The sequence below is a fragment of the Opisthocomus hoazin genome, chromosome Z, assembly GCF_030867145.1.
Source record: "Opisthocomus hoazin isolate bOpiHoa1 chromosome Z, bOpiHoa1.hap1, whole genome shotgun sequence".
Taxonomy (NCBI): Eukaryota; Metazoa; Chordata; class Aves; order Opisthocomiformes; family Opisthocomidae; genus Opisthocomus; species Opisthocomus hoazin.
The window spans coordinates 74,348,892-74,369,008 of NC_134454.1; the positions used below are offsets into that span (position 1 = coordinate 74,348,892).

The 20,117-nt window shown below is 42.7% G+C and overlaps 1 protein-coding gene across 1 annotated transcript in view; it reads left to right on the forward strand.

Moving 5' to 3' along the window:
• The first annotated feature begins 431 nt into the window (after nucleotides 1–431).
• OXCT1 (3-oxoacid CoA-transferase 1) overlaps nucleotides 432–20,117 on the forward strand; it is an 84,491-nt gene continuing 64,805 nt past the window's right edge. The window contains exons 1-3 of the mRNA XM_075410889.1: nucleotides 432–691; nucleotides 3,400–3,508; nucleotides 5,982–6,072. Coding sequence (XP_075267004.1) covers nucleotides 614–691; nucleotides 3,400–3,508; nucleotides 5,982–6,072 — 278 coding nt within the window. The 5' untranslated portion in view covers nucleotides 432–613. The remainder of the gene's footprint in view (nucleotides 692–3,399; nucleotides 3,509–5,981; nucleotides 6,073–20,117) is intronic.

A 20,117-nucleotide genomic window follows, 5' to 3' on the forward strand; every position in this document is an offset into this window, starting at 1 on the left:
GATAGGACAGAAATTTAAACCACCTCAACTTGACGGGGTGACATCTGTCATGGCGCGCCCGAGCCGTCCATCTGTGGAAACTAAAGGAGCATCAGGAAGAAAACCGACACACCCCCTCCCCCTTTACAACTTAACACCCAGACGTTTGTCCACGCGTGTCTTCCGCGGGTCTGGGGGGATTTTTAAGAATAAAACCGCTGAGGCATGCGGGAGCTGCTGCTTCCCCCTGCCCGGTCCGGTTCCCCGGGCTCGGCAGGCGCGGGCCGGCTGGACAGCTCTCCCGCCTCCCGGCCTGGGCCGCGGCCTGAGAGGGGATGTCGGCTGACGGGAGCCGGCAGCCGCCGCGGCCCCGGCGGCGCGGCTGCCGGCTCCCCTAAGCCGACGTCCCCTCGTCCCTCCGGCGGCCCCGCCTCGGTCGCAGCCGACGTCAATGAGCGTCAGGGCCGAGCCCCCCACGCTCCCTCCCTCCCTCTGCCCGCCGCACCCGCCGTTCCCGCCCGCTGCCGCTCTCCTCGCCCGGCGTTGGACAGCAGCAGCAGCAGCAGCCGCCGCCTCGGCCCGGCCCGGCCCGCCGCCCCTCCGCACCCCACCCCGAGAGCCGCGCAGCGCGAAGATGGCGGCGCACAAATTCCTGCTGCAGCCGCTCGGCCGCCGCATCCTCCTTCCCGCCGCCCGGGCCGCCGGGGCTGAGGTGAGGCGAGGGGGCGGCGGGGGGGGGCAGCCGGACCCCCGGGCCGTCGCCCAGCCGCCCTCCCTCCGCGCCCCCCGGGCCTTCGCCGCTGTGACCTTGGCGGGGCCGCGTCGCGGGGAGGCGGTGGGCTTGGGCTTGGTTTTTTTCCTGTCAGCGCGGCGGGTCTGGCCCTGAGGGAGGCCCGCGGGCGGCGGGAGGGCGGCAGAGCGCGGCCCCGGGCAGGCCTGGCCCAGGCGGCGGGTTGGGATGCGGTGACCTTGGGGGACCGGGCCCGGAGGTTTGGCTTTGAGGCTTTAATTTTTTTTTCTTTTTTTTTTTTTTTTTTTTTTTTTTTTCTGCAATTTCCCCTGCATTCGAACTCGCCCTGCACTTGCAGGCCGCTCCTGTGCGTTCCAGCCTTGCTGTCGCCCCGCCGACCCTCCCCGGGGGTAGGCTGCAGGTGTCAGCGGGGAGGGTGCAGGTGGCCGAGGGCAGCCCCGCCGTGTGCCGCCCTCCGTACAGGCGTGGGGCTCGGCTCGCTCGCTTTGCTCTTCCAGCGGGGAGCCCCCGCCAAACCTCACTGATCTAATGGTTTCCAGCCCACGTGTAACCATCGCCCAGCTAATGTTTTTTGTCTCTTCAGAATTGTTTCTGTGGCTTTTCTTGCCTTATTTTAGTCGAAACACCTCATCTACTCTCTTTCTTGTGCCTGTGTTTAGTCTTCCTGGTGTTCTTGTGGACAAGTAATCATAGCTCTTTCAGCCTTTGTTTTGCTGAGTTATATTTTGCTCTTCTATATAAAATTTAATTCTATTTTGTTGATCATTCTAGGAGCTCATCTGTCCCCACGTCACTTCTCTCTTAAACCTGGGCTGCCAGAATTGCAGCCAGCTCCTGAGGTCTTGGCTTGCTGCACCGGTGTGCAGGGGAGAGTGGGTGATCCCTGGCACCTCGGCTCGCTTGAAGCCCGTTGCTCCCAAACGGCAGAGTGGGTGGGAAAGGGACTGAAAAGAACATATTTAGTGAAGCAAGGCAGATACCCTTGTTAGAGACATCCAACCTGGGAATGCATGCATAGGTAACACATGCTGCTCTGTTGCTTCCCGCTGTTACAGGCAGTTGGGAAGATCAAAGAAAAGGTACCATGTGGTCTTGTTAAAGTATTTTCCTGTGTGTGGGTACAGGGACATGGCAGCAGCCTGGCCTCCCTCCAGCCCTGGCCCTCATGCCTGCTTGCAGCCCTGTTGTACCGGGGCTTCCGAGGCTGCCAGCATGCAAAACTCATTTTGTCACATGCCTGCCGAAGGTGACCAGAAGAGATGCTCTTTGCAGCCTTACTGTCGTTATGACAAAATACTTCTGAAAGAAATAGTGATGGTGTAATTGAGCATGGGGAAGGGTTTTTGACACTTTCTCAGCTGGCACCGTTCCTTATGACCCATGTACTGATTTTTTTTTTTTTTGAGCCCATGAAAGCAGAGGAACATCAGTGTTTCCAGTGGAAAGGAGATAAGCCTCTGTTCAGAATGATTTTCTTAATAGTCAGTGTAAACTATTGCAGCCGTAATATTATAAAGAAGGCAGTTTGTGTAATCATGAAACTGAGCCAAAAATTATTGCCCTGGCTGCAACTGCATGTTAAGGCAACTCTTTAGGGCAGAATTAGGCTATTGTATTTAAAACATGTGTGGACTAGCTTGTTTATTGTTTATTGACTTATTATTCTGCTTTCACAGTTCAAAATTTCTCATTTCTACTACCAAATTAGAAGTGTGAACACCAGTGGGTAGTATTTTAACTTCAAAATACTTTCAATTTGTGGAGATTGTGAATGTAGTGACTTAAATGTCAGTTGCTCCTGATGTCTTGATAGTACTTAATTAGTATTAATGATGGTAGTGTTATTGGGAGATACTTGCAGAAGAAAAAATAAAGGTTGGGGTAACTGTGACCTAAGAATATAATAGATGAGTTATGACGGTTATTATGTAAGTTATGATGGTTACTGTGTAATGGCTTTGCACTTTAAAGTCTAGTTTTGGGGGTGGAATTTATATCGATTTCCTGCTTGCCCTCCATATTTCATCGGTTTGTTGGAGTCTCCCTGGTTCTGGACTGTTCTTCAACAACACAAAGAGCTGTAAGACTGCATTAGGAAGCTGGGGAAAGGTTCACTCTGTTGAAGGGAGTCCCTACTTACCATACCGCAAACCCAGCACTATACTTCATATGGTTCCTTGGCCTCCACTCAGATTTTGTGGTCATGCTGTCTCTCTGCTTCAGCAATTTTTGCTTATGTTTAGTGTCTACATATCTTTGAAGCTACAGGTAGCAATGTGTAGTTTAGAGCAGTCTTTGGGTTGCTCTAACTCATGCTGAGGAACTGCATTTGTGAATCTGTTCACAATAAGTTACAATTTGTCAGCAGTTTAGGATGGAATTCAGAAATTTAAAATCTGTTTGGATATTGTCAGATTGATGCAGCTCGTATTAAGGCTAAAGCCTTCATAATACTTGTGAAAGACATAAAATATGTGGGATAGAAAGAAAATAGAGTCCTTCCTTTGGAGACCTGAACCCTTCTGTCCCCCCGAATGTTTAGTGTTTAGAGTAGCAATATCTTTTTTTATATATTTCCCCCCTTGTCTAGCCAGAGGGATGGTCATGATTATAAAGCTGCTATATAGTGCTTTTTATTCCTTCACTTGTTTCTTTTAATGTTGTTCCAGATTTATGGATGCTATTTTTCTACCAGCTGTCATCGCAACACCAAATTTTATACTGATCCTGTTGAAGCTGTGAAAGATATACCCAATGGAGCAACTATACTTGTTGGTGGTAATTATTTAAATTCTTTATGGATGCAATGACATGTTCTGTTAATGATATACTTTTCACCGTTTTACAATGTTTCTTTTAATATTAACTAATCTGAGGCTCCATATACTTGTATGGGTATTTTAACCAAGTGACTTCCTACTCTGTTAATGAGGGGCAGACTCTGCCAGTGAGAAAATCCGAGTTTATTTCTTAGGGGAGGGGAAAAAGGCTCAGAAAAATCATTCATTTTTTTCCTTACTAGTGAAGTGTTAGACTTTACTTGTGCCAGTTTGAATGCAGCAAATCAGCTTGGGCTTTTTCATGTTAGCATTGTTATTTCAGATGGTGAAGAAATAAAATTTGGTTTGATTATTTTTATGGTAGCATTCTCTGAATTCTGTATCTGCCTAATCCCTGGGTCTCTGTGACCTTGAAGAAATCGCCTAACCTGTTTCTGGCCGTAGGAAGTGAAGATAATACTTATCTATGTTACACTAAATGGCTACGTGTAGCATTTGCAGAAGAGTCAAGAAGTTGTGTCATACTGACTTTCACTGTGATTTGAACTTTTGAATACCTTAGATAATTTCCGCAATTTCATGGTGTTCAATCTACTGAAAAAAAAGCAATCTCTCGGTTTAGTAGGTTATAAGCGATTTTTAGTATTGAAGAAGTAAGAAGTGTAATGTTGTAAAACATGGTAAACCTCACTGGAAATGTGTAATGAAGCAAAATGCTTGCTAGGAAGAATTACTGTATTTTTGTTGTTGTTATTGTTACAAAAGAAGATCTGAGGCCAAGTAGTTGGGAAGGAAATGGTAGTAATTGTAGTCTTAGAGCCTGGCCTAAGACTTAGTGCCTCAAATGTGGCATGATATTTTGTTTTAGGCCTGCTGCGTTGTTGCACAATAGGTAGGAGCCTGAGGCCACATCAGTCTGAGTGGAGATCTGGGTTACTGTTCTTCCAGTTACACATCTTCCCAAATGCGTTAAGATTCCCAGATTTTTACCACCTAATTATAGGCTAAGTGTGTGGGAGAACTCCTCGCTCCTCCTAATTGACATGGTTATGTGTAGCAAAGAACTGAAGGTTAGCTGGTGTCGCCAGTGAGTGGTTAGGTCACTGAAGTGATCATTCAGAAGTTTTGCAAGAAAAGATTTTACTGAAAATTTAGAAAATGTGATCCTACAGAGTTTGTTGGCAAGGTTATTAAATGAATGGAATACAGGATCGAAAGGGGGTTTTGAGTAGAAAGTGATTTATACAGAGTAGAAGAAAAGTGTAAGGGGATAGGGAGACCCTCCCTTGCTGTGTCACCAGGTTCGGACTGGACCCCCTTGCTTTCTAAACTCCTTCTCAGAGAGGAGCCTGGGTGCGGCTGGATCCAGAACCGGCCTTAGGCCACAACGGTCTGTGCCTGAAGGATATGTTTAGCAGCCATTCAGGGTGTGCTGACAGTTAAAGGAGAAAGAGAATCACAGGGATTTAGAAGCTATTAATCACTGGTTAACTTAGCATTTAGAGAGTGATTAGAAAGAATTTGCTATCACAGTCACAGTACTGGAATATTATACTTTGAATCGATCCAGACACGCACACACATACACACACACCATCATAAAAATTCCCCTGGAGTTCAGTGCAATACTCACTTCAAATCAAACGATTTCCCAAGGGGCGAAGGCTGTGTCTGGAGGAGATCAGCCCGGGTAGTTTGCGAGTTGCTCTGAGAAGCGTCGCGCTCAGAGGGAGTTACTGGGTGCAGCCCGCTGCGGACTGGGAGAGCTCAGGGGGCCTTCCTTGGTACCGCTGTGTGTAGGGTCTCACGATGACTGACTTCAGGCATCAGTAATTTTCCATCCTGGTCGCCATCCAGAGGATGCAGTCCTGACGTTTAGACAGCAGCTATACAGCTCCAGCAGTACCTAGACCGTGCAGCTGTGACACTCACCAGGCGGGTGCGACTCCAGGCATCAGGAGTTGCTGGTGCGGTCAGGGAGTGCCTGGTCGGCCCAGCTGCTGCTCTTGTGCAAAGACAAGGGAGGTGCCAAGCTGTCGCCATTCCCTGCACACCAGCCAGCCATGCCTGTAGTGCGAGTTGGAGCACAGTGTTGGCTGGTTCTGGGATTGCCATGGGGAGGGGCTGCACCACCACAGCTGGGTAGGAGGAGCAGGAGGAATGGTGAGTATGGTTGTTAGGACACACATCAGGATAGGCAAGGTCCTGGAGCCCTTCTCCAAAGGCCATTCGTGTGTGAGCAGGCCTCTGATGGTTAAATGGCCCTTGTCCATACTGGGAAGCATCTAGTGACTCGGAGATTCCGGTACTATGGTGCAACTCTTTCCAGAAGTGTTGGTTTATTTAGTCAGCTAAGATACTTGTTCTAAGCAAAAAAGATTTTTGATTAAACAGTGCCTGTTCTCAGACTTCTGATTAATCTTTTCTATCAAATGCATGTTGCATATTTTATTTTCTTTTATTTTACTTAGGTTTTGGGTTGTGTGGGATTCCTGAAAATCTCATTGGGGGTTTGCTGAAGACTGGAGTAAAGGGAATAACAGCAGTCAGTAATAATGCAGGGTAGGTATTCTTATGTCTGTGGTTTAATAAGTACAGACTAAATATTCCGTTCATGTGAAAAGGCTGGTATGTATGAAAAAGTCTTAATTTCATCATAAGAATTTTTGTATTAAACACACAGCTTTGTTTGAAAGTGTTAATTCTGAAACGAGCCCAGAAAATATACTCAGCTTTGTCAGGCATCTGTTGTGACTGTTGTAGACAGTTGCAATGATGTATATTTGTATACACTTAAGTGGATGACTGTAACGGAAATTTCTGACTTAGATGCTTTAGATGTAGTATCAGTGGCTTGTTTTGTGTGTATGTAAAGTTCTAAATAGGGATTTTTTTTTTTACTATATTTTGGTGCATTCTGACCTTTTTGTAATTCTGCTACTTCAGAAAAACCACAACAACAGTGGAGAATGTTTATGATGAAATAATGGAGAGTCTCTTTGATGGGTCTTGGAATTTTTTGTTCGTTTTTTAAATGTTTGCCTGTTAAGAAATTCCTGTGAGATTGACAGTGAAAATAAGTCTTTTACATATAATTTCTCAGCTTCTCATTAGGGCTAATTTTTACACAAGCTGTTCGTTGTAGTGGACTCCACAATACCTAATGATCTTCATATAGAGAAATAACTACAGCCACTTCTGCTGAAGTGCATTGATAAAATAGAAACAAAAGTAAATAAAAATGTTGTTACGCAGAGTATAATGGTTTGTATTTGAAATCAGCCTGGTCAGTACGACTGATACTCTGTTCCTTGCAGTGTTGGATGGCTAGCATCTGCAGGAGACCCTAACCTTGGCTCAGTGACTTATCCTATTAAATGTCACCTTCAGCAACATAATAATTCCAGTGTAATTTAGTTCATTGGAGATTTGAAGAATATTGGAACACTGATGTCTCCTAGTGACATTGTGCTTTCTTTAGCAAATTTGTGTTGATAAGGGAGCTCATCCTAAACTCTTTTAGCAGTCTTGTGAAAGAAGAGTCTTCTCACAGCTGGATGTACTGGATTACACACCCCAGCTGATGAGGAAGATAATTTGTGAGCATTGTTTCTGTTTGGGGTGTTTTGTTTTCTTTTTTTTTAGATTTTTTATAATGTTGCTTACTTTCAGCAAATGGTAATATCTGTGTTATTACCCGTGAACCTTCTACTTTTGAATGAGGTATTTGTGGTGAAATAATAATGAAAATTTAGTATTGTTTTCATGGAACTTCATTAATGCTTGCAGTTATGAGCCCTTTCCTTGGGTTGGAAGTCTCCCATCTGTTCTGTAGAAGCTCAGCTTTTATCCAATTACAGAACAAGAGGTGTAAGGAAAAAAAAAACAACCAAAACAAACCCCCACATTGGGCACTTTTCTTCTGTACCTGTGTTAGAATAAAAAAAAGACAAGTTTATGTGAGCCAGAAAGTTTGTTTGTATAGAAAGTACTTTGTTCTTCATAAAAATGGAAATGTCAAACCCTGCCCATTCAATACCTCCAGCGCTGCCAAAGAAGTGAATTAGGTGGGATTTATGTAATAATGCTTTGTGCTATTTTCAGCTGCATCTTTACATCTCCCATATACTTTTTCTATAGATTTGTATCCCAGTCTGTTTTATTTTTAACTTGACTGTATTTAACAGAAGTTGAAACCAGAATACCATTCAAAAAACACAGATTTAGCTTTTATATATATTTTTTCCAGGCTTTTGACGCTGAAGTTCACAATATGTTGAGCTTGATTTTTTTTTTTCCAGTGCTTCATGCTTGCCATTGCACATTCATTGTATAATAGGTGTGATTTGTGTTGGTATTTGGCACGTACACAGTCAAAGTTAAGCTTCTTAGACTCTTCACAGAGTCACAGAATGCTCTGGGTTGGAAGGGACCTTAAGGGTCATCTAGTTGCAACCCTACTGCAGTGAGCAGGGACATCTTCAACTGGATCAGGTGGCTCAGAGCCCCGTCCAGCCTGACCTTGAATGTTTCCAGGGATGGTACATCAGCCACTGCTCTGGGCAATCTGTTCCAGTGTTTCACCACCCTAATTGTAAAAATTTTCTTCCTTATGTCTAACCTGAATCAACATTCTTTTAGTTCAAAACCATTGCCGCTTGTCCTGTCGCAACAGGCCCTGCTAAAAAGTGTGTCTTGTGGGAAACAATTTCTACCAGCTGATAAAAAGGAGAGAGAATAAGTCAGAAATCATTTTGAGGGGAAAGATCAGTCACGTAGAGTAGCGATCATTCACTTTCCTCATACTCGTATTTCTGCATGACACACATATATGTAGATAGAGACACTGCACAGATGCGTCTGCGAGGGATGTGAGGGTTTGAATGTGAGGAAAAGTGAAAAGAGAAGCGTTGTGGAATAGAATGGAGAAACAGACATTTTGTACTGTATTCTGCATATAGTTGGTGGTGTTACAGATTAGAATTAATTTGGCTTGAAATAGTGCAAACTTCCCTGAAAATGCTTTGGACTTTGAGGCTGGAGTGATTACTGTGAAACATTTGATTGCTGGGAGGAAAGTGAGATTTAATTCCTTTTTTCTTGAAACAAGTTTTCCGTGAGCATTCACAGAAGTCTGCTAAGCTCCTCACAGAACACTGTGATGATTTGAAAATGCTGGACAGCATCTAGGCTTTTCATAAAGTCTAGTTTGTAAAAATCCTGGTTTTGCTCTCATGTTGAACAGTATTGTTTATTTTGCAATTAATTAATAACAAAATACAGTGTAATCTATTGTTCTTATTTATTGTATTACTATTATATGGAACTTAGCCTGCTGTTGTTTGGTAGGTTATGGGAACCAGGTTAAAGCATAGGTGTTGTCATCAGAATCCTTATTACAGCAATTGATAGAATTTAAGTGTGTTCTAATACCACATCAAAAAGTGTAGTGATGTTATCAAATATTGAAATACTAATAAGTGGGTTTTAAAACTGAAGTAGCACAGCAATCACATACCCTGCTACAGTGGTACTGAAAGTGTGAATTGTTCCTGCAGTCTCAAGATGTCAGGAGCTTTGTGGGATGAGTAATTTGGCGCTTTCCAAGATGCCTCCGGATTCGGTGTGTTTGGCTTTAGTGCTGTTGTGCTGCAGTTGATGCCTTGTTGTGTTTTTGTTTTCCTGACTGCAGCTACTTTCTCTTCTCCAGTAAACAGGAGGTAATTGCCTGTGGTTAGGTTTTCTCATCCTGCAGCAGGGTTAGCAGGCGGCTTGTAATTGGAGCAGGGTGGGAGCCAAGTACGTAGACAGACAACCTGTTCTGGAGAATGGTGCAGCTACATGGATTGAGTCACATGTCTTTCAATGTGCATGAACCACAAAATGTGTTAAAGCGCTACCTGTTTATAACTAAAATAGCAGCAATGGAGACAGATCCTCACTTGCATGTAAGGGAAAGCAGTATTTAGGAGGTCCTGAAGTGCTCGTACCAACTTTTTTCTAGCTGGAAGGAAGGTCCAGCAAAGCCTAGAAATGCTTGGCAGTGTCTGGAAACATCTTTGGAGGAGTAGAATATTCACAAGCTCACACCCTGCTGTTCTGTGCTGCGGTGTAATAGGGAGGAGATTCCTCCTGCAAATTCTTGTTTGAATCACGTGGTTGCTGGCAGGTAAAGTCCTTGTGTCGGCCTTTGAAAGGCTTGCCAAGGACAGGCTGTACAGTAGTGTATGGGGAATTCTTAGGCACTCTAGTTAGAAACATTGTACTACTAAATATACTGTCTGTTGCTGTGCTTCATGCCAGTGCATAGGCTGTGTGCTAGCTAGTGAAACAGCACCTTTAAGAGTAGTTACTCTTTTGCCAAGCCAAACAAGGCAAAGTGTTTGAAAGGGAAGCAGTACAAATATCCAGTATCTCTGGTATTTACAGAACTTGCTGCAAGGGAAACTGGAGACTGTGAACAAGGGGAGATAGTGAGAGGTACCATGGTAGGTGGGTATGCTTCTAAAATACAACCTTTCACACCTTCCCTTATAGCTTGTTTTGCCTATGCTTTTCATATTTTAAATATTTACACTATGTTATTATAAACCCTTTAAATTTAGAGAATTCTGTCTCTGTAAGCTACTAAAATCCATTTTATTAAATTTTTGCTGCATTATTTTTTCAATTTGGTTCACTCCACATATGTCAGTAGATCCTTATTTTAGATGACGATTCAGTAAATTCCCAAAGTAGTTGTAATTAGTATACAGTACCTTCTTGCATGTGGCTGTTTTTTCATCTGCTTTTGACTTCATGGTGTCTTGTTGCATACTGATTTCAAGTTACAGTGGACTTGGAAGTTTCAGGTCAGCTTGTGCTAAGACTTGCCTGATGCAGGCTCTCAGACCTATTGTTTCAGGATCCCTGTTGCAACAAATCATAGAATCATAGAATGGTTTGGGTTGGAAGGGACCTTAAAGATCATCTGGTTCCAAGCCCCTGCCATGAGCAGGGACACCTTCCACCAGACCAGGTTGCTCAGAGCTCCATCCAACCTGGCCTTGGACACTTGCAGGGAGGGGGCAGCCACAGCTTCTCTGGGCAACCTGGTCCAGTGTTTCACCACCCTCATGGTGAAGAATTTCTTCCTAATATCTAATCTAAAACTGCCCGCTTGTAGTTTACAGCCTTGTCCTATCACTGCACACCCTTGTGAAAAGTCCCTCTCCATCCTTCCTGTAGGCCTCTTCAGGTACTGGAAGGCTGCTCTAAGGTCACCCCAGAGCCTTCTCTTCCTCAGACTGAACAGCCCCAACTCCCTCAGCCTGTCCTTATAGGAGAGGTGCTCCAGCCCTCTGATCATCTTCGTGGCCCTCCTCTGACCCGCTCCAACACATCCGTGTCCTTCTTATGTTGGGGGCTCCAGAACTGGACGCAGGACTCCAGGTGGGGTCTCACCAGAGCGGAGTAGAGGGGCAGAATCACCTCCCTCATCCTGCTGGCCACGCTTCTCTTGATGCAGCCCAGGATACGGTTGGCTTTCTGGGCTGCAAGCACACACTGCCAGCTCATGTTGAGCTTCTCATCCACCGGTACCCCCAAGTCCTCCTCCTCAGGGCTGCTCTCGAGCCACTGTCTACCCAGCCTGTACTTGTGTTTGGGATTACCCCGACCCATGTGCAGGACTTTGCACTTGGCCTTGTTGAACTTCATGTGGTTCACGCAGGCCCACCTCACCAGCCTGTCAAGGTCCCTCTGAATGACATCCCTTCCCTCCAGCGTGTCAACCACATCACACAGTTTGGTGATGTCGGCAAACTTGCTGAGGGTGCACTCAGTCCCACTGTCCATGTCACCGACAAAGATATTAAACAGCACCAGCCCCAGTACCGACCCCTGAGGCACACCACTCGTCACTGGTCTCCACCTGGACATCGAGCCGTTGACTGTAACTCTGTGTGTGTGTCCGTCGAGCCAGTTCCTTATCCAGCGAGTGGTCCATCTGTCAGATCCATGTCCTTCCAATTTAGAGACAAGGACATCATGCGGGACAGTGTCGAATGCCTTGCACAAGTCCAGGCAGACGATGTCAGTTGCCTGCCCTTTGTCCACAAACGCTGTCTTGTCAACACAGCCAAATATTTAAAATGAAAGTTTAGGAAATTTGCACCAAATTATTCTTTTTAATTAATTTTGCTTAATGAAATTGGTAACTAAGTTTGGGTGTAATCACATTCTGAGATAGAACAAAAGTGTCTGACTCTGCCACCTCAGTAGGCTGAATTTGTGCTTGGTGGAAATGAAGTCCCTTACTTGTAGTCGCTGCACATTTGGTCTGAGGATTGTATCAAATGAGCTTCTTCGCTCTGGGCTTTGCTTTTGAGATGTAAATATGCATTCTTTTTCAATGCAATAGTGTTGAACAGTAGCGTTTCACTTACAGTAAAAATAGAGAAGTCATAGTTAATGTCTTAATTACTAATCACTAGGGTGATCATCTAAAAGGAGATTGATAGCATGCTGTCAGATTATCGCAGATTCAGACTGGCTGCTTAAAAGCCATTATCAGCTTTTCAAACCTTTGGTCTCTGTGCTCTTTTTGAAGAAGTTATTTTTATGTTACAATGTTGTGCATTAGTAAGCAGAAAATAGCCTGGAGATACACATGTGAACTGTTGGTCCTGATGCCTGAGTGCGCTGTTACTTAGTTCCGTTGAACTTAATACCCTTGTTTTCCTAATGGACTATTTGCAGTTGCCAAATCTCTAGATCAGACACTACTTTATGATGTGAGATGAAATGGTAAATTTGCTGCACCCCATATTCTAAAGCACAAAAGGTATTTTTATGTTCTCAGCAATTAAATATTTCAAATTTAAGGCAGGATTGATAAATGTTTAAGGTTATCTAATTTTTCAGCCATTGCTTTAAATTGTATGTTTCTGTTATAAACAAAATGTCTGCCATTTTTGCCACAGACTCCTGGTTTGTTCTCGCATATATAACTCCTATGGCTTAATTCCATCCTTGTTATTGCTGTTATATACATAAGTATGTTATATACACTTACATATGTATTTATATTATTTATCTGTGTTAAAAATAGATTTAAAAATAGGTTTTAAAATACCATCAGGTGGAAGTTGCATTCCAAATTCACAGAAAGTTGAGAAGGTTTTTCACATGGAATAAGGTGTCAAGTGGTTTTAATGGCATGAATTTAGCAATTCGTTGGCTCAGAGAGCTAAAATGTAACTGAAAAGGTCTGTGAGGGACTGGGAAAAAAGCTTGTATGTACACAAAGATGAACAGGGTGATGCTCAGAGTATTTTATACTGTCTGTGTCATTTTTGTATATGCATAAGAAATTCTTCAAATATTCCAAATTAAATATACTTTCAGAAGTGAAATACAAGGTCACCAATGGTGTTTATCTCTCTTGGTGGAGAGATAAGAGTGAAGTTAGGTAAAATCCTGTGCGTGGCAAGTTGCCAAAATAATGAGGCAAGGCATATAGGATATTTTTAGTGTTAAGTTTATTATTTGAAGCAATTTAGTTGTTTTTTCTGTAATCATCTCCACTCTTTGTAAAGAAACGTATCAGATGCTTTATTACAGCTCTTAAATTGGTGACGCTCTGTGAACTGCAAATCCCTGAAAATCTGACCAGGTCATCTTGCTAATTTTAGTGTGGAGGTTATTTAGGCTTTTGACAGGGTGAATTGTACTGAACTCTGCACTACATGGAACTATTGAGAAATCAGCTGTGCAGATGACTTTCTGGTTGTCATTACAAACAAGGAAGACAAAACAGATACAGAAGTCAGCACGGTCTAGGAGCTGTGTCAGCTTGGGTTTAGAAAAGTGACAGTAGAAGTTAAACCTAGCTTTCAGCCAGGAGACTTTTGAAGTATGATGCATTCATGCTGAAATTCAAGTATTTATCGGATTGAGTCTATACCATATAACTTCACTATGAAGGAAAAATATGGTAAATTTTAAAAGTTGAAGTTTTTCTCCCCTCAAGGTGGAAGAAGTCCCAGGCTGCTGAGCTGAGAGGGATTAAGTGCAGTTTATTTCGTCCTTTGCCATGGGCTGAAAAGGTGGTGAGACAGTTCCTGTGGTTTCTGGGAGCTGTGACCCACTGCCCTGTTTTCTGTCCTACTTCTTCCTTCTCCTGACCAGGACTGTCTTAGCATATGGCAGCATCCATACTTCTCTCTTCCTTCTCTTTTCTTGGTCGCCTTCCCTCAGAGACCTTCTACCTCTCTTTTCTGCTTTCTTTTAAGCGGTTCCAATTAGGATGGATGGGAAAATGTCCTAGAAAAAAGGAAAGAAAAAAGGTGGCTGAAGATGATGGCTCAAGAATCAACAGGGCATTCAACATTATGCCTCTGTCTGATTTACCTTCCTATGAGGCGCATGTGTTTTCCTCTCCTTGTTAGCTGACTCCCAAACCTCATCTAGCCCTGCTTCTGTGTACTCTGCTGGAAGTGGGGGGCAGAAAAGGAGGAGAAACAGAATATCATCTGAGCTAGCTCCTTCGTAATCTTCCAGGGTAACACATGGGGGATTATTATGGGTCATAGTCCTACTGTTAAGAGCTACCTAGATGACTGGGGACGATGAGTCATCGAGAACTGTTATGTGAGTGATTGTCCACATATATTTTATTCTTGGTGTGCCTGCATTTTTGTTTGGCGTCTTCTGGCAAATGCTCTTTTCCCTCTGAGCCTGAAAGCTTAAGGCTGTGTTACTAAGACGTGCCAAACAGGTGGTGATTGATGCATTCCTTTTAGCTGGAGAGCATATGTGGACTTCTCTAGAAAATGTGGACCTGTCGGGAGAAGTTAATTGCATGTATCTTGGAGCAGATGCTTTTGAGGACTAAAAAGCTGATGTAACAAAGTAAAACAGACGAGATGAAACCTCTTTTAAGGGGAGAATGATACAGGAAGTTGTTTCCCTCTCCCACTCCAAGCCTCTTGCCAGGAAAATTTCTAGCTCTGGAACAGGTCCATTTGTTATCAAGCTTCATGCATAGTTATGCAACGCTTGGACCTGCCAAATGCATAGAGCAACTGCTCATGTCTCTTCAGAAGCTGACTAGTGCCTTTACATAAAGCATTCTCCAGGAGTAGGACCATCCATAAATATGCTTTTTTGCAGCAACAGCAGGCTGCCAGAAACTGGTTTCTGCCTGAGGTGGAGCCTTGCCACAGGATTCTTACTACATGTGTTTCTTTCTCAATCCTCTGTCTTCAGGAATGGTGTAGCTGTCCTCCCATTCTTCTAGTCCCCAAATTACGAGAGGAGACAGGTCAGGTAGGGCATCGTGTTAGCTCCTCTTTGGTCAACATGTTTTATTTCTCCAAAACTCAAATATTCATGTTAATCTTTCATAACCAGTGACTCCTGGTCGTGGCGGGGTCTCCCAGGAATATGCACCACAGGTCCTTGAGAACCTTTGAACAAGTACAGGGGAAGACTTACCTTTAAGAGATGTGGAATGAAGCCCTCATACTAATTGGTGCTGCTTACCAGCGGTTTCCGGCATTCCCAGTAAGGGCAGCCAGTCTGTCCTGACCACCTCCGCTTTCCTTAGACACCTATAAATGTCTTTACAAAGTCAGAGAGAGAGAGGGGAGTGTTATTATCTCCTTTTACTAAAAAAAAAAACACCCAACCCAAAAGCCATCTTGTGTGTCTTGCGAGAGTAGTGTGACATTCTAAGTCTCCTTTTTTTTCTGCATAAGAATACAATTTTCTATTCCCTACTCCATCAGGCTGTGCAGGGCTTGTTAATGTGTGAAGATTTTGTCAGCTTGGAAATTTTGGTAATACCTCCTGTCACAGCTTGGCCCCGGTCGACGACAAAGGGCCAAGAGACCACTCCATCAGCCCTCCCCCTGCGGGGTGGGGGGCAGAATGGGAAGAAAAAGGCAAACCTCGTGGGTCGGGATGAGGGCGGTTTGACAGGGCAGCAGGGGAAGCGAACAGTAATTACAACAACGATAATGACAAGTGCGAGGGAGCGCATAGCATCACCACCACAGCCGCTGTTCCTCCCCTGACCCGGTCTGACATCGCATGGTGTTGAATACCCGGTGGCCTGGGTCAGCCTGACCGGCCATGTCCCCACCCGGCTTCTGGTGAAAGGTAACCCTCTCCCGGCCGAACCCGGGACACCTCTGCCCTGCGGTGCTGTGGAGTGTGTTTTGCTTGAGCTGCCCAAGAGAAAAGTTTTGAGACCTGCAATACCGATCATTGGGGGTGCGACACTGGCACGTTGCCTCTGGCTGCTTCCAGTGCGCTGCAGATACGTGAGCTAGACCTGGCTGGGAGTAGTCTTTCACTAATTTTTTTATTAGAAAAGTGTGACGTTAGTTTTTGACAGGAAGGTTTCATAGGTCTGAGAGGGGAAAAAACAATATGAAGGAATGTGTTGCTGAACAACCAGATCTACTTAATTGTCATTGCATTTTCTCATCTGTATCTGTAGTATGGGGAACTTGCGTCACCTGCATTCTTGATGAGTGCCAAGTTAGATCTTTCCTATCTGTGTTTCATGTATTCTGTTGATTCAGATTTCATCCTAATATGGAATGGGAAAACTGCTACAGATCTTAACAATTTTGAAACAAAAGAACACATTCTTTGTCTAGCATTAGTGTGTACTTCCCCTCTACAGAACAACTGCCAGCCTACAGAACAACTGTATCAACTTCCACTATGCCTTTTTCCTTCCTATCTAGGACAACACATTTTTGTTGCACTCACCTTTGTTTAAATTTTTAAAGGACTGAACCCACCTTTTAAGAGGTGTACAGAATGTATTCTTCCCATGCACTCAGTAAAGGATCTTTTTTTCTTTTTATGGTTACTGTTTGATAGAAAGGGCATTGCCTTCAAGACAGGTATTTTAGGGGTAACATTTACATTATAAACATGACTTAAGCTGTAAAGTTTGAACAGGCTTTTGTGCCTAAAACAAAACAACCAAGAAAGCAGCAAAATATGAAAAAGGAGAACAAGTAAGTGACATAAAAAATGTTGTGTTGAAATATTATATTAAAAGAAATTTCCATGAAGCAGAAGTAGTTTTTTATTTTTATTTTGGGATAGAGGTGTCAATTAAAGAGCAAAGAGTAGGGAGAATAGGAGCGAGAACAGCATTTTCACTGCCATGTGAAATGTTGGTTTCTTAGGACATTCAAATATAAGAAAAAAACATAGGAAAAGTAAAATATGCTGAAGTGCTCAAAATGAGTTTTTGGAGGGAGATAAAGAAAACTGATATGCATGGAAAGCAAAAGGGTTATTTCAGCTGGAAACTGGAATGCAGATATAATCTTTAAAAAAGATGGATAGTACTATATTTCTTTTAAAAAATTTGTATGTTAAATAAACATAGAAGATGAGTAACAGCAATTGGATTTTGTGATGCTGCTCCGAAGATGAAATGTGGCTGGGCATTGAAGTAGTTTTGTGTTATCAGGCAGGCAGAACCTCTTAGTGCATGACCTGCTGAAGGTAAAATTCCTTTACTCATTGTGCTAGGGAAAGAAGGTTGTATGACCTGTGTGCTCAGTGACTGATCTTCATGGCATTTTATTTTTTAATGAATTGATTGCCTGTGAGGTGAGGACAAAGAATGACTTAAGAAGTGAGGAACAACTTGGGATGAGTGTGGCAGAGAATATTTTTTTGCGATTTTCTGTTTAATTTCTGTAGGGAAATTTGTAACTACAAAGTTTTTTTTCAGGGAGGATACCTTCCTGTAGTGGATGAGGGAATCAAGGGTATCCATATGGGATCCTGCAGGACGATATGCAGAATGCTGTTAAGGACAATGTGCTTCAGTCCAGCTTCTGAGACTAGGAGGAAGGTTTACAGATCTTGGTGAAATGAGGCAGATATTTATTTAACCATTACAAATCTGTTGCTGACCCACTGTTGCCATCCCTTTCTCATGTGAACGTGCACTCAGAATTTTGTGTCTGCATGCAGAAAGCTTGTGTCTGCTAGTTTCCATTTGATAGCTTGCAAATTTTGCAATGATAAGCACAGTGTTAACCACCTGAATGATATGCAGAGTAGCAAACTGGTTTTTTAGCAGTTCAAGCTGCCCCTGCTGGTTCTTGCACTACAAAGCATTGCACAGTTTTGTTTAACTTCTAGCTCTGTTGCATTTGCCTATTACCTGTTATAGCAAGAGGTCAGGGTTTGATGGTTTTCTTGTGAGAAGGATTGTCCTGCTTTGAGTAACACCATACGTGAAATTCTGGCATTTGTATTTTTGTTCTTTTTTTTAATCCCTTTGCGCACAAGACTCCTCTTTCTGTTCTATTCCCAGCTCTTTTAGTTTCAAACTGCTGGAAATTTTTTCTGTGGCAAGTTAGAAATATAGGTTGTTTCCAGGCAGCACACATTTTATTCTTGAGACTTTGGCACTGCAACACTTTTAACATTGCATCAGGTTTTTATTTTTTAATTTTTTTTTAATAGATCAAAGTTGGGGATTGGAGAAAGCTTTGCGGAGTGAAGTTCTTTACATGTAGAGAACATGGGATAAATTCAGACAACTAGATCAGAGAAGCTGGTTTCACTTCCTGTCACGCAGTTTCCAAAATGCTTGACTATGCATAGAAGTGGGCTATCTTCTTAAAATAGTTCTAGCTTTAAAACAGACATCGTTGTGCATGCAGATGAAAGGTCTTTCTGACTGCATGTCTGTCCATGCAGCTGTTGTGAGTATTGTAGCAGGAGGTGAAGAGCTGGCGCTGGTACTGCTCTGCTCAGCCCCTCTCCCTTCGCACGCAGCACATGCTACTGTACATCAGCACTGGAAGGAAGAGGACTGTGGTGCTGTTGTAAAAGTGGGTTCGTCATTACCAGTTTTATGTTTGAAAACGAGTACTGTATCAAAGCAAACTTTTTGAATCTGGCCTTTTGAAAGCATGCCAGGAGGTTGCAGCTGGGATGTCTGACATGGATCCTAAGGTGGTGGAGTACTAATGTACATTTAGTGAGGTTTGGTTGTGGCTCAGTGGGTTCTTTCCTCTAATCTACACTGATTTATTGTGCAAAACAAATACCTCTCAGCTCACTCAGCATCATATCTTGATTTCTAAGTTCTTGTTTTTTTCCTTTTTTTTAGGTTAGTATTTTTTTGTATCATCAGTATAGATTTATATTACAGTAGTTATACATGTCCCCTTTACATTTTTTCCCCATCACCATAGCTTATAAAGCCAGGGTTAGGGGATGTACTTACTGATCATTTGGGTAAGGTGTAAGGAGGGAGAATAAAAGGAAAGCAGTCTGATGCATTACTTTCTCCATCCGGTCACTAGTGGAATGAGTTCATTTCTGACAGTACCTAAAGAAGGAAACAGTGTTGTAGACATTGTGGTGTAAGAGTACCAAGAGGGTAAGATTTATACAGGAAAGTGATATACTCCATTAAAGCAATTAGTAGAATTAGAAAATACAGACAACCTTTTTTGAGCACTTCTGGAGTGGTGTTTCCAGTAGGATGCATATATTTTAGCACAGGTGCATGTTAATTACAGCATACTGGGTTTGGTTTCTTAAAGGATTCTTTTAGCATTTTTCAATATTTCTCATCCTGAAATCTCAAGCCATTGTGTGGATAATGAAGTAATACTGAACTGAAACAACAAGTGGCAAATATGTGTGACTTCTTGTGAGGTGCTTCCGGATCATGGCGTCTTTCCCATAGTGGGACTGGAAGGTCTGAATTGTCCACTTGTATGTTGCAGAAACCAGCATAAATGTAGAGAAGCTTCACACACATCTACCAGTCTGCCAATATTCTGCATAATATGTTGTAAATGTGAAGAAAACATACCTTTGGGATATCATCTCTGTTTATTTCCAGTTTTCTATTTTAACCTTATGTTTTTTCAAATTGAAATAGCTTTTTTTTACAGATCCTTTTATTACAGTAACTCCTGAAATATGTTCTTGTCCCATCAGTACACACTGTAGGGTGACCAATATCTCGAAAATACCGAAGACTATTAGAGAGTAATGTCTTTAGGATATCAGAATTTAGAAACACTGGCACAAGAAAAATGTTGTGTTATCTTTGGCATTCAGTTTAAGCTGGTATTATGACACAGACAGGAAAATCTTGACTGCAGTGTTACTACCTTTTGCTGGAGTAGGGAGTTTCTTAATAAGAAAATGAATTACTTACTGTAATAAGAAAATTTAAATACAAATATTCTCTTGCCTTGTATGCAAACCAGCACTATAAAAGTGAATGTACCTTTAGCAAGGCTTTTCAAAGGAACAGATATATAAAATAACACCATTTGTTAAGCTGGTATTTGTAGCTGTTGCATGTGATATGTCTTTAAAATAAAGTTTTGCATGTATTCAGTGCCTTGAAAGAGATGAGGTCTGAGCACTGAACTCCTAAATTCTAACTGTAGCTTTGATGTTCTCCCTCCTAAAAACTGGAAGTTGATTTTTGTCTCAAATTTCTTATGCCTAAAGGATAGGGGAGATAACTTTGTCCTATCTTGTTATGTCGTTAAAGTTTATCAAGTGCTTTGAATACAACAAAACTGTATTTTAAATGCTAAGTATTG